Here is a 14,593-nt window from a genome sequence, read left to right as displayed (position 1 = left end):
GAATTATGAAATAGACTTTTAACAGAAAAAATATTGGGAATCTACATCTGTAACAGTCATATTTTGAAGGGTAGCGCAAAATCATAGTGTTGCAGATTTGCATGCATTTTTGTTAAAACTGTCTTCCTATAAGTTATCTGCTGAGCTTGTTTTTGAATATAACCTGGCTTGTTAGGTATCATTAGAAAGATAATTTACTAATCTTTAGAATGATATATTGTAACATGCAATATCTTCTATAGTTTTCATGATATATAACCAAAACATACCCCATACCCCAAAGTTTACATTGAAAATTGCAGTCATAGCTAAAATCAAATTCTACCATTTTCTTTACCTAGACATATAAATTCCGGCATTTATTTGTATGAAATCTATTTCATTCGGTAATGGGTCATGTCAAAAATATAAAATAGACTTTTAACAGAAAAAAGATTGGAATTCTGTAGTTGTAACAGTCAAATTTTGAAGGGTACTGCAAAATCTCAGTATTCCTGATTTGCGTGCATTTTTGTTGAATCTATCGTCTTTTAAGTCAACTGCTGAGCTTGTTTTTGAATATAACCTGGCTTGTTAGGTATCATTGGTAAGATTATTTACTAATCTTTAAAAAGACATATTGTAACATGCAATATCTTGTACAGATTTTTATGAAATATGACCAAAACTTACCCCATACCCCAAAATTTACATCGAAAACTACTGTCATAGCTAATGTCAAATTCAAGCAATTTTTTTATGCAGACATAAAAAATTAGGCAATTTTTTGTATGAAATCTGTTTTATTTTGTACTGGGCTATATCCGAATATGAAATGAACTTTTAACAGAAAAAATATTGGGATTCTATAGCTGTAACAGCTGTATTTTGAAGGGTACAGCAAAATCTCAGTATTCCTGATTCGCATGCGTTTTTGTTAAATCATCTTATAAGTCGTGTAATGAGCTTGTTATTGATTATAACCGGGTTTGTTTTGTATCATTGAAAAGGTAATTAAATAGTCTTTACAATGACATATTGTAACAGGCAATATCTTGTATAGTTTTCATGGAATATGACCAAAACGTACCCCATACCCCAAGGTACGGCGCGCCAAATGTTTCAAAAATATTTATCGTCATAGAGTAAAATAAACTGTCAAATTTTCTTTCTAAAAATTTAAGTCTTAAACGTGTATGAATAATAAAGAAAAAAGTTCTTTCGTCCATATCATTGCATTTTATTAATGTACCTTTTCATAAAAAGAGCATTCATTTGAAAATACGTGTCATTAAATATTTGAATGTGCCTGTACAGATAAAGATGACGTGCAACCGTCCTTCTTGATTGAAATAAAAATTCGATGGAATTACGGAAGAAAATAAACGAGAAAAGTATTATTGCAAAAAGGGCAGAATGTTATGTAATGCTTAATTGTAAAATATTCTTTAAACCGTAATGAGAAGATAAACTTTTCAAAAATTTGGAAATACCACACTCCCATACTTATTGACGTACACATACACGTGTATTTGATATAAAGGTGCAATGAATGCTGATTATAAGGGAAAAAAGAAAAAAATCAAGCACACACACAAAAAATATTGAAATGATTAAAAACAAAACCACAAATAGTACTTGCACTACTACCAAAAAACAAAACGAACCACCATCAGGTCTGACTAAAAAAAGAAAGAGAATCACAATTGAAAAGTCGACCGAGATCGCGCCGGCGTTGAGGCTGTAAAGAAACCAAAACGAGGTCAGCTTGGAAAAAAACCAAAGCGAGGTTACAAAAAAAAAGAGGTTACCAAAAAAAAAAAAAAAAAACCTCAGTAGAAAAAAAAGAGGCCCGTTCGAGAAAAGAAAACAGAGTGGGACACCCCGCAGAAAAAGCCCAGCATGAAAATTGAATAATTGTCAACGTCATGATTGTTACAGTTTAATGCCAGAGGGTTTTGGATCATCACACTCGGATGTTGGACATGATATTTGGGGTATTTCTGCGGTAACTCTCAACTTCTAGTCTTCAATATCATCTCATGGACGTCCAAGTTATTGACACGTCCCATCTACTCGTGGTGGTTCGTCGGCTGCCAGCGGTCCCCTCGCTCCAATGTACACTCGAGGTGGTAAGCCAGCGACCGGCGGTCCCGTCGCTAGTACAGTAGGCCTACACGCCGGCAACCAGCGATCCCCTCCCTGTAAAGTGCAGGGCCGCCTCTCCCGAATCATAGACAGTCTGTGCCCAAACCCAAACAAAACGATGGCTTGCCGCTAGCCCACGGTTACGTGTGGTTCGATACACAGCGGCCACCGTGTTGGTATGCACAGTAAAATTGCATACCACGCAGCACTCTGCGGCCTATAGTTCTGCATGGCAGGGCTGTGTGTTACTGGCATGACACGGCCTCCCGTATAACGCCGGTAACACGTACACAGCCCTGCCATGCAAAGCCAGCAGCGGCCGCTATGTATCGAGCCACACACGTATCCCGTGGGTTTAGCCTCTATACGGAGTGTGGCAAAGGCAAAAATACTCGGGCCGAAACACTCCGTTTAAATTCGAGGCAACGTTTTCACTAGTAGTAGTAGTACCTGTAGAACGCGAACGCGCCCGACTTGACAAACACTGATCAAGCAGCCGCTATTTCTCTGTACACTGTAGCTCAACACAACCAGCAAAGGGAGTGGTAGGGCTACGGAACCGCAGCAAGGCCGGGCTGTGAGTTACCGGACACGGCCAGGCCGTACACCGGCGTTATACGGCCAGGACGTATAACGCCGGTAACTCACAGCCCTGCCCTGCCGCCCAGAGCTATGCATAGGCTACTGCACAAATATCGTAGCTCCATATATTGGACTGTGTGGATATAAAGATTTCTGCAATGGGGATGGACATGTCGTGTATGTGCCGGTCTAGCCCTGCGAGTATAGTGAGAGTGTCTGGCGTTGCGAAGGCCGGTCACTCTCGCCATACTCGTAGTCGTAAGGCGTGTACAGTTGCGTCGCTCGTCTTGTCGAACACGGAAAACGATGGACGTTCTCTCAACACGCGGCAGATTTCTTCAAAACTATTCATTTTATCATGATTTGGGTGATCTTTGAGGATAGACGAGGAATTAGCAAACAACGAGGTGGTTTATTATCATGGTATTTGAACCCGATGTATCGAACCATACTTATAAAACTGCGTAGAAATCATGTATGCCAAACGGCGATGACAGTGCGGCTCAGTGGAAGGCCTGCAGTGTGCTCCCTGCCATACCGCGCCTAAGGCATCGATTTGTTCGCAGTGTTGCTATGAAGGGTCATGGGTTGTACGTCTCGCTCGTGATCTGACCTGTGGACTGCCTGAAATTGGCTCAGTTAACTAGACTCTCTGGAACTATTCACTGTTAACTTGACGTTCTTTAGGGCCCAGCCAAACAGAGCTAGGTTTCAAGATGTCACGTTATCACTGAAATGCTCAATTAATATTCGTCAAACATTGGAGTATGTGGTGATCGGATTCCCCGCTGTTGGGGATTCATCGATCGAAGGAAACGTGAACCATGAGTTTTTTGAATAAAATAATTGTAATTTCGGGCTTTTTTTTTTTCTGTGGCGAGTGCTCGTTTTTTTCTTCTTTTTTTCCTTTTTTTTTGCTGTGGCGAGTCCTCATTTATTTTTTCTTTCCACAGGCCCACGCGTTTTTTTTGTATCTCTGTTCATGGCATTTTTTATTTTTTCGTTTTTATTTTATTTTATTTTTTGTAGATGAGATCCACTTTTGTCCAGAGCCATCACTGCCGATTTTTTTCACCGATTTTCTCTCTTTACTGTCAAAGCGGCTGGTGATTCATATATATTTTTGATTATCTATAATACGTTTATTATGAGACGTAGTGCTTTTTAATTTCTTAAGTACATAAATAATTTTATGCATGCATGGCTTTTTTGTCTGATTCTTTTACAATATTTTCTGTATGTGGTTCACGTTTTTATTTTTTGTACTATTTTTTTCCGAGTGGTAGTAGTGATTTTTAGTGATTTTCTTGTGAATTTTGTGGACGTATCACTGTATAACATATTTTTCTTTTTTCTTTTTGTAAAATCAGCACTCATTGCACCTTTTTCGCGAACTATTATAAGTGTATGTATTTCGATAAGTATGGATGTATGACTTTTTCAAATCGTTGAAAATTGTTTATCCCTAATTACGCTTAAAAGATTTTTCTCAAGTTAAAATGAAGTATTAAATGACATTTCTGTCTTTTGTTTTTTTAATTATACTTTTCTTACTTATTTCCTTCCTAATGAGACCGAATTTTTATTTCAATTGAGAAAGACAGTTTATTTTTGCACTGAATCGATAAATATTTTTGAAACATTTGGCGCGCCGTACCCAAGGTTTATATTGAAAGTATTGTCATAGATAACGTGATCAAATTCCGTGAATTTTTAGCTAGACATGAAAAAAATGGCTCTGTTTCGGTATGAAATCTGTAGTATATGGTACTGGGTCATGTCAGAAATATGAAATGGACTTTTAACAGAAAAAATATTTGGATTGTATAGTTGTAACAGCCATATTTTGAAGGGAAATGCAAAATCACAGTACCGCAAACTGACACCTTTTTTGTTGAATTCTTCTTCTTGTAAGTCATCTGCTGAACTTATTTTGTGACACAACCCGGCTTGTGAGGTATCATTAGTAGGAAAATTTATTCTTCTTTAAGATGACATATTGTAATATACAATGTCATTCATAGTTTTCCTGGAATATGGTCAAACTTTACCCCATACCCAAAAAGTTCAAATCGCAAATTACAGCTTATCTTAAATTCTACCATTTTTTGCTGCACATAATACAAAAGGCAATTCTTGTTTAAAATCTGATTTATTTGTTACAAAAGTATGTTACAAGTATAAAATTAACTTTTAACGGAAGATGATACAATTAAGTAGCCATTTGGATCATTTTTGGAGGGGGAACCCATATATTGCAAATGTATGTTTCGGCAAATTTGCCCTGATACCTGGGTACCCTTCCAAATATGATCCAAAAGGCTACAAAATCATATTATGTTCCTGTTAAAAGTTAATTTCATATTTTAAACATACTTTATTAACAAAACACATATTTCATACATTGCATACAAGCATTGCCTTTGGTATATAAAGTTAATAAATTGTAAAAAATGGTAGAGTTTCAGATTTGCAGTAATTTGCTGTGTAAACCTTGGGGTATGGGGTAAGCTTTGGTCCTATTTCATGACACCTAAACAAGGCATTGCATATTACAATATGTCATTTTAAACACTAGTAAATTACCTTTCTATCGATACCTAACAAGCCAGGTTATGTCAACAATCAAGCTCAGCAGATGACTTTTAAGAAGACAGATTTAACAAAAAAGCAAGCGAGTTGGCAATACTGTGATTTTGCGAGACGCTTCAAATATGACTGTTACAGTTGTAGAGTCCCAATATATTTTCTATTAAAAGTCTATTTCATATTTCTGACATTCCCCCATACCAAATAAAAAGATTTCATATAAAGCATTGCCTTATTTGTTATGTCTAGCTAGAAAATTGGTAGAATTTGACGATAGCTACGAAAGTAATTTTCGATATAAACTTTGTGGTATGGGGTAAGTTTTCGTCATATGCCATGAAAACTATATAAGATATGGCGTATAACAATATGTCATTTTAAAACGTAGTAAATTAGCTTCTCAATGGTACCACATAAACATGGTTGTGTAAAAATAAGCGCAGTAGATGACCTACAATGGGACAAAGTTAACAAAACGCATATGAGTCTGCACTGCTGTGATTTTGCAGTACTCCACAGAATATGCCTGTTACAGCCATAGAATCCCAATATTCTTTCTGTTTAAAGTCTATTTCATATTTCTTACATGTTCCTGTACCAAATAAAATAGATTTAATAGCAAAAACGGCCAGATTTTATATGTCTAGGTAAAAAAATGGTAGAATTTGGTTTTAGCTATGACTGCAATTTTCAATGTAAACTTTGGGGTATGGGGTAAGTTTTGGTTATATATCATGAAAACTATAGAAGATATTGCATGTTACAATATATCATTCTAAAGATTAGTAAATTATCTTTCTAATGATACCTAACAAGCCAGGTTATATTCAAAAACAAGCTCAGCAGATAACTTATAGGAAGACAGTTTTAACAAAAATGTATGCAAATCTGCTACACTATGATTTTGCGGTACCCTTCAAAATATGACTGTTACAGCTGTAGATTCCCAATATTTTTTCTGTTAAAAGTCTATTTCATAATTCTGATATGTCCTTGTACCGAATAAAATAGATTTAATAGCAAAAACGGCCAGATGTTTTGTGTCAAGCTAAAAAAATGGTAGAATTTGGTTGTAGCTATGACTTCAATTTTCAATGTAAACTTTGGGGTATGGGGTAAGTTTTGGTTATATATCATGAAAACTATAGAAGATATTGCATGTTACAATATGTCATTCTAAAGATTAGTAAATTATCTTTCTAATGATACCTAACAAGCCAGGTTATATTCAAAAACAAGCTCAGCAGATAACTTATAGAAAGACAGTTTTAACAAAAATGCATGCAAATCTGCAACACTATTATTTTGCGGTACCCTTCAAAATATGACTGTTACAGCTGTAGATTCCCAATATTTTTTCTGTTAAAAGTCTATTTCATATTTCTGACATGTCCTTGTATCAAATAAAACAGATTTCAGACAAAGCATTGCATTTTTATTATGCCCAGCTAAAAATTGGTAGAATTTGAGATTTTCTGTAATTTGTAATGTTAAATTTTGGGTTAAGGGGTAATTTTGGTTATATTTGACAACAACTGTAGAAGATATTGCACAGTGCAATATGTCATCTTAAGTAGAATAAATTCCCTTTCTAATGATACCAAACAAGTGAGGTTATATAAAAAATGAGCTCAGCACATGACTTACAAGAAGACAGATTTGACGAAAATGCATTTGGCTTGGAAATCGTGATTTTGCGGTACCCTTCAAAACATGACCATAACAGCTATTGCGTCCCTATATTTTTTCTGTTAAAATTCCATTTCGTATTCTAGGGATCCCAAGGGTTCTGAAAAATACAGGTTTGTTATCCTGTGGGGGGGGGGAGTGCACGTAGACCCCCTCTAGCCCTGGGACTAAAATATCTAATAATAATACGTGGGAGTTTATCAGGCAAACTATTGACAATTTTCCCCCACAAAACCAGCTATATCTATGTATGTTTGATAATGTATGTAGATGTACTTTGATGGAAGGGGGAAATAAAACGTGCATGCGAATTTCACCGAAATGATGATTCACTATACACGGTGGTCTATGAGGAAATTAAAAAAATTGAATTGAGGAAATATCACATGGACAATCGAAGGTTTTGCCGTATAATCGTCTTCTGTTAAAAGTGACCCTCCCCCCGAGATAGGTTTATAAAAAATGAGCTACCCCTTGGCCAGTTTTCTGAAAAGTGACCCTCACCCACTCCCTCGGCCCAACCCACTTGCAATTACTGCATGCTGCCATAGGCTGCATTCACAAACACCTCATGGGCGGGGGAGAATCCATCAAAGCTTTTCAGATGTTTTCAAATGCCCGCTAACAAACTCAAAAGCATGGTAAGCAAGGGAACTCAAACGAATTGTACAAAGGGTAATACAACGGATCATATCATACAACGATATTCGCCGTGATTGTTTGCTTGTTTCTTCAAGCAATACGTGCATATAGGCATGCCCGGGATATGGATAGAATGCACGACGTCTGGCAAGGGCAGCTGGGCGAGTGCTATATGGAGCGAATTCATCCGAAACGAGTTTATACCCGCCTGCAAAGGGAGTTAGTACCTATAATACAATATCAACAGTTGCTTTTTTGGTGTTAAAATATATTACATCCGTAATTTTAGCTGGAAAACGGTAAAACCAGAATGAAGTATCGATCGATCGTCGTCAAACAGAAATTCAGCCCCAGGGACAGAGTATTGTCAACAGAAGGATACATAGCACACTCCGCTATAGCATAACATACTCCGCTACAATAGTGAAAGCGACGCAGACGAAAAAAAGGAAAACGCTGTTTTGGACCCAGCGTAAGCAAAAAAACTCTAATGCAGCAGTTCTCAGTAAGAACAATATTTGAAGCTTTTACACCACTGTCTTTTAATTAATTAATTGTAATTATTTACTCAGTTCTAACTGAAAGCTGGTGTTTCCTGCTATTTAAACGCTCTCTGTCTCCACTTTTTATCTTCTATTCTGGTAACACGTTTTTGATCTTTTACCACGGCCGGCGTGATATATTCCTCGAACGACGAGTGGGCGTAACCGACATGCGGAGATTAAGTAATTTCTGATCCATTAATGCATACAATATTACATCGCATATCACAAAACTTGGCGATGTCAAATATTAATATTGCATATGTGGTTTCGGTCGATACTGTTGTCATCTAGATTGTTTAATTTCTAGACTTGTTGTAACGGGAACACTTCTATTTTCGGTGTTTGCATTTACCATCCCTCAAGTATTGCTACTGCTAATACTACACTTCAATGCTTTCTAAGGTAACAAGTAATGTGTGAAACAACAAATTAAGATCAAAGTTGCGATTGCCATATACTTACAATTACAGTAGACGCCAGCGGCGTTTTCCTGGCTACAGTCGGTAGTATCGTTTTTGAAATCGCATTCAAATATGCTTTGTTCATTTCCTGAACAGTTCACATCCTTCATCGACATCACAGTGTCTTCGTTTCCTGGGAAAGGAGCACCCTTTCCAGACCCAGGCAATGCTGGACGCATAGCACCTGTCAAACCTCAAGTTTAAAGAAAGATTTGATGTTACGGAAACGGAGTTATTTGAATATGTCAATGGAGGTATTTACATCAAGAATCTGAATTTAGCCAGACATGCCATATATATGTTGAAACTTTGGCATAAAAATCCTATGTTGTATTTTCAGGAACTTTAGCTTTATTTTTAGCAGAAAGTATAAACTGAAATGATATTTCTATTTTTGATTGATGATGTTCTTTCTCTTAGACTTTAATGGTTTTTACGAGGACATTGGAAAGATGAACGCTTGAATTTGTACATTATGTAAATGCAGTAAAAGGAAAAATTGGACAGTTGAATTGAAAGAGCGAATCATCTACCAGCCATAGGGATCGGCTCATGATGTACTGTACTGAATATAAATTTGAAAGCGACAAACTTGTTTCGTATAAAATTTGGATTTAAATTTCTAGGCTCATTCGCATATATTATTCACTATAACTGTGCAAGAGATTACTGTACCAAACTTTAAATTGACAGTGTATGAGATTTAACTCGCGTAACAAATCCACATTGGAAGCATTGTGACTTCCGCACAATGCCTGTACCCACACTGTCTGATGCACATTCAGCGCATTCTTAACTCTCTTTTCAGGGATATAATGGGCTCAAGGGAGTGGCAATACTGCCGTAGAGATTACGATTGAAATGACAAAGTTACACCGTCTCTCTGTGCTTCTGCTTTCTACATTGATATTCCCTTTTAAAGTTCAACCAAATGAGAAATATAATTAGAAATGACGTGCAACAATGTTGACTCCACTGCATATGTACCTGTTGAAATTTCTCACCCAGCCTATGTTTTAAAATGTTGACTCTGCTGGCGCTGCAAAAATTAAATGTGAAAAATTTCAAACAGATGAGAGGGGTTAGGCTAAGGTTCCTTTATGTTTAAGTTCGCAATGACAATATAGCTATTGAATCAAACGTAAATCATCACAAAAAACGTACATGTGTGGTTTGTGCGATTGTATTATTTTTAAGTGAAACTGCAACTGTAAAGATTTGTGTTTGCCAAACTTGTGTTACAGTATAACAGTTTGACCTGTATTTATGAATGTTCTTGATTACTCAAGTCATAATATAACGACAATTCACAATTTGCTAAATACACCAACAAAATGGAAGGTTTTATCCTTACCTATTTCTTTGCAAACGACTTCTGCATCTTTGATATCCCATCCTACGTCACACACAGCTCCCCATTGTCCATTCAAGAAAACCTCAACGCGACCCTCAAAGGGAGTCGTCCCATCCTTCAGTCTTACCAAATTGTCTGAAATTGGTCACATAATCAACGTGTGAGAGTTTGACACGAGCAATGCCATTCCTACTGAGGAGATAGCAATTTCGTATACTCACCATTCGAATATTGTCCAGCATGAGGTAAGATCTATTTTGAATTGGTTATATATTGAATCAATTGATTCAATTGGTTATATATTGGTTATATTATGACTCCTGCATGACATTACTTTTAATACGAAGAAAACACAATGCATCTGTGTCATTTCAAAACGCACTCAGATTGTATACACTCCATCTGTTTATCTTAATGGTATGAAAATTACGTTTGTAGCAAAGAAAAAGCATCTTGGGTATTTGGTGACGGACCAGTTTAGTGATAATGAAGACATTGAGCGTCAAAAGAGAGCATTATATGTATCTGCAAATATGCTCTTGAGAAAATTTTCATTATGTTCTTTGAATGTAAAGTGTAATCTTTTCAAAGCATATTGCTACCAATTATATGGTGGTAATCTGTGGGTTAATGATACTGCTGGTGTCTTGAAAAAAGTGAAAGTTGGTTACAATAATGCAGCTCGCATTTTTCTTGGATATGAGAGACGCAGTAGTGCAAGCTCTATGTTTGTTTCTAATAGGATTGATAGTTTTGATGCTCTTTTACGAAAGCAAATGTATAGTCTGATGAAAAGAATATCTTACAGTGAAAATACATTGTAAGAATGGTTAATGATGTACTGTTTTACAGTTCTGACTTGCGTAACCTGTGCAGAAAGTCGATCTTTCATGGTTAGTGAATGAATTTATATATGGATAGGATATCCAACACCATTTTTTTTGTATCATAGTATCTGTATTTCCTTTGTGTAATTTATATGGACGAATGTTGTCCGAAATAAAATAATAATAATAATAATAATAATAATAATAATAATAATAATAATAATAATAATAATAATAATAACAAGGCAGTATTGCTGAAGGCAATGAGTACTTGGGCCGAGATAGAGTAATTTTGAGGACAATATAACTACTATTCAAATATGGTCTTGAATTTCCTCCTGTCAATTAGGCATTTGATTAACTGGTTATTAAACAAAGCAATCGCATGACAACGGCAAAATATGTCTGGCAACTTTTGTGGAGTTTGAGGCAGGGGTTCTTTATTTATAGTGAAATTGCTTAAACTCCTTATATATTCAAATTACAGCAAATTTCTTTTGTTCTCGATGGTAGATGTCTAATATTTAGATGGGCATATTTAGATTTCTACCCTATAGTTATCCCTATATACCAAAAATCGGACATCTAGCTCTATTGGCTTGCTCGGAATTAGATATGTGAATAATTAATGAGGTGCAATATGTGGTGTCATAAGGTGTCCCATCATACCAAATATGAAGGGTGTAGCACTTGTGGTTACTGAGTTGTGGACAAATATATATATATTTGAGGTCAAAGGTCATTGAGGTCACATGACATTTTGTCAAAATAATTGTATTGCTAAGTTATTCCTATATACCAAAAATCAGACCTCTAGCTCTATTGGCTCGCTCAAAATTAGATATGCGCATAATTAATGAGGTACAATATGTGGTGTTGTTAGGTGTCTTATCATACCAAATATGAAGGATGTAGCACTTGTGGTTACTGAGTTGTGGACAATATATATATTTGAGGTCAAAGGTCATTGAGGTCACGTCACATTTTGTCATAATAATTGTATTGCTAAGTTATTCCTATATACCAAAAATCAGACCTCTAGCTCTATTGGCTCGCTAAAATAAGATATGTGCATAATTAATGAGGTACAATATATGGTGTCATAAGGTGTCCTATCATACCAAATATGAAGGGTGTAGCACTTGTGGTTACTGAGTTGTGGACAAATATGTATATTTGAGGTCAAAGGTCATTGAGGTCACGTGACGTTTTGTCAAACAAATTATATTGCTAAGTTATCCCTATATACCAAAAATCAGACCTCTAGCTCTATTGGCTCGCTCAAAATTAGATATGCGCATAATTAATGAGGTACAATATGTGGCGTCATAAGGTGTCCCATCATACCAAATATGAAAGGTTTAGCACTTGTGGTTACTGAGTTATGGACAATAATGTATATTTGAGGTCAAAGGTCACCAAGGTCACATGATATTTTGTCAAAATGTCTGAGATATCTGCGTGAACCGATGGACTCACTGATGGACTCACGGACGGATATGACCCAATCTATAAGCCCCCTGGACTTTATCCGTGGGGACAAAAACTGTGTCACTGCATCCTTTAGGCAATATGAATACGATGAGAAACTAAATTTTTATTTTTCTTGGCCTTATACATGAAAGTCTAGGAGAACTGCCTATACATGGGAGTCTATGGAGGTGTAAACTAAAAAGTCCTCTAACACGGCCAAATTCGATCGCATTGTGAAGAAAATCGACGTGCATCTGTATGGGGTTGGGTACTATTCTTGTGCAAAGTTTGAAAGAAATTGACCAGGGCATGTCTGAGATATCTGCGTGAACGGACGGACGGACGGACTGACATGACCAAACCTATAACTCCCCCAGGACTTCGTCCGTGGGCACTAAAAACAACGCAACAGTTATTACAGCTACACCGGCGGTAGGTTCATATCCAGAGCCCCGTACGGTCTGCCGCCGTCGCTTGAAAACAATCTCATAAACCTGGCCATATGGGCAACCTGTGTATGAGCAGCTGGATACTTGACTTCCGGGAGAAGGCGAGCTGTCATGTTCAAGCTCAGGATTATTTGTCGATCAAATTTCAGTAAATTTACCTTACCTAGATGAAATTTTGTCTACATGCTGAAATTTCGCCGAAGTTTGACAAAATTGCATCGATTTTTCAGGTTCATATCCGACATTTTTGAGTTTTGAGTGCAGACAGAAATAAGTTTTGAGGCAACATGGCTGCGACCCCCATGTTTACCCCTAGCCCTGCGTACGATGCTATGTGCTACAGCTAACACGCAGCATCGTACGCAGGGCTTGCTGCGAATCCGTAGCCTCTGCCACTCGGGTAGCTTGGTCATACTCCCAGCAGAACACGTCAAGGAGTGGCAGGGCTCGTTTTCGCAGCAAACGCAGGGCTAGCGAGAGTTGCCGACATCGACGGTTATTTACGAGAAATGAATAAAAGACTGTCATTTTTGGAAGCGATCGAGTAGCTGAGGTAGGCTGGGATACGACTTGGGCCCAAGAACGCTGAATTTCGGCAGTAATTTGGCTTTTTACGTCAAGTCCCAAAATGGATTTGAAGTCACCGACCCTACGTACGCGTACGGGTCTTTGCAGAGCTGTGGTGAGCGGGGTAATTAGCTGTAGCGGAACACACAGCATCGTACGCAGAGCTAGTTGACCCCAAGTGAAAACAAATGTGTTCGCCATCAAATCTTCCTATATTTTTTTCAGAATTTTCGACAAAATCATTGCTTCTTACATCTTTTGTAAAATATAAAATACTAAAATAAAAATGCGATGTGCCATGTCTCCAGATTTCTAAAATATCGTTCGTTGACCGTTCGACGGAATACTCATTTCGCAAACTTGTGACGCAGTTGAAATTCAATACTGACCGCCAAATAATCTTAATGAGACGAGATCATTCTAGACATCCTCCAAATTATCCAACCATTCGTGTTAGAGTTCAGCTCGCTTAGAGGATCATAACATTCTTCGGCCTTGGTTTAGATCGACCCTAATCTCTCCCATTTAGGAAATAAATACACAAGCTACCTTGACAAAACTTCGTGCACCATCCAGGACCAAACACACTACAAATCTGTCTTGACGTCATTATTTACATGGTAATCGGCATACCGTATTTTTTAGCAAAGGAGACACAGAATACGTCGGAGTATTCAGTTTCAAAACGTATTACATTGTGTGATGTTGTCAAAAAAAGGTAATGTTACTGCAGTGGTATAAATTACAAAACACAAAAGTTCAAATCAGTTTATTTTGGACTGGCTTTACCCAACATTTCATATTGTTTCTTATGCCAGATTTGACCACGTGCTTACTGGCGACCCCTTTATGCACTACATGCAAATTTGTGTCAAATGGTGTGTTCTCCTGGAAAAATAAACGTACGATTTCTATATGAAGGAGGCGAAATTTGCCGTCAAAACTCGAAACCACCCCTTTATGGGGTGTACCTAGCTATTTTGAACGAGCTTCTCGAATCTGCAGCTCTATTTCGAAATGATGGTCTGGTTTTCTCAGCTCAAGGATAAGTGTTCTCCATCGCTGTGGGCATTACTATTCTCAACTGGGGGTACAGTTTCCAGTCGTAATGTTTTTCATTGTGTCCGGGATATAAAACCTTTCCTTTTCACACTAGTACTTTGATTAACACTAGTCCACATCTTGTCAGCGATTAAACATGTTTCAAGTTTAAATGTTAAATTCTGGTCTCGAGCCCTCTTGTTCGACCAAACTGAAATTACCCCTCCCACTTTGGCTCGTCCAGTGG

At 37.2% G+C, this 14,593-nt stretch overlaps 1 protein-coding gene across 2 annotated transcripts in view; it reads right to left on the bottom strand.

Moving 5' to 3' along the window:
* LOC139133306 (scavenger receptor cysteine-rich domain-containing protein DMBT1-like) overlaps positions 1-14,593 on the bottom strand; it is a 33,435-nt gene that overhangs the window by 14,594 nt on the left and 4,248 nt on the right. For both annotated transcript variants that reach the window (XR_011552558.1, XM_070699839.1), the window contains exons 2-3: positions 9,990-10,124; positions 8,637-8,828 (exon numbers count right to left, since the gene is read on the bottom strand). Coding sequence is in view for 1 of the 2 variants with exons in the window: in XM_070699839.1 (XP_070555940.1) it covers positions 8,637-8,828; positions 9,990-10,124 (327 nt within the window). In the remaining variant the exon portion in view is untranslated. The remainder of the gene's footprint in view (positions 1-8,636; positions 8,829-9,989; positions 10,125-14,593) is intronic.

Source organism: Ptychodera flava, chromosome 5 (assembly GCF_041260155.1).
Source record: "Ptychodera flava strain L36383 chromosome 5, AS_Pfla_20210202, whole genome shotgun sequence".
Taxonomy (NCBI): domain Eukaryota; kingdom Metazoa; phylum Hemichordata; class Enteropneusta; family Ptychoderidae; genus Ptychodera; species Ptychodera flava.
Note: the sequence above shows the minus strand (reverse complement) of the source record. Positions and strands in the feature narration are given on the sequence as shown.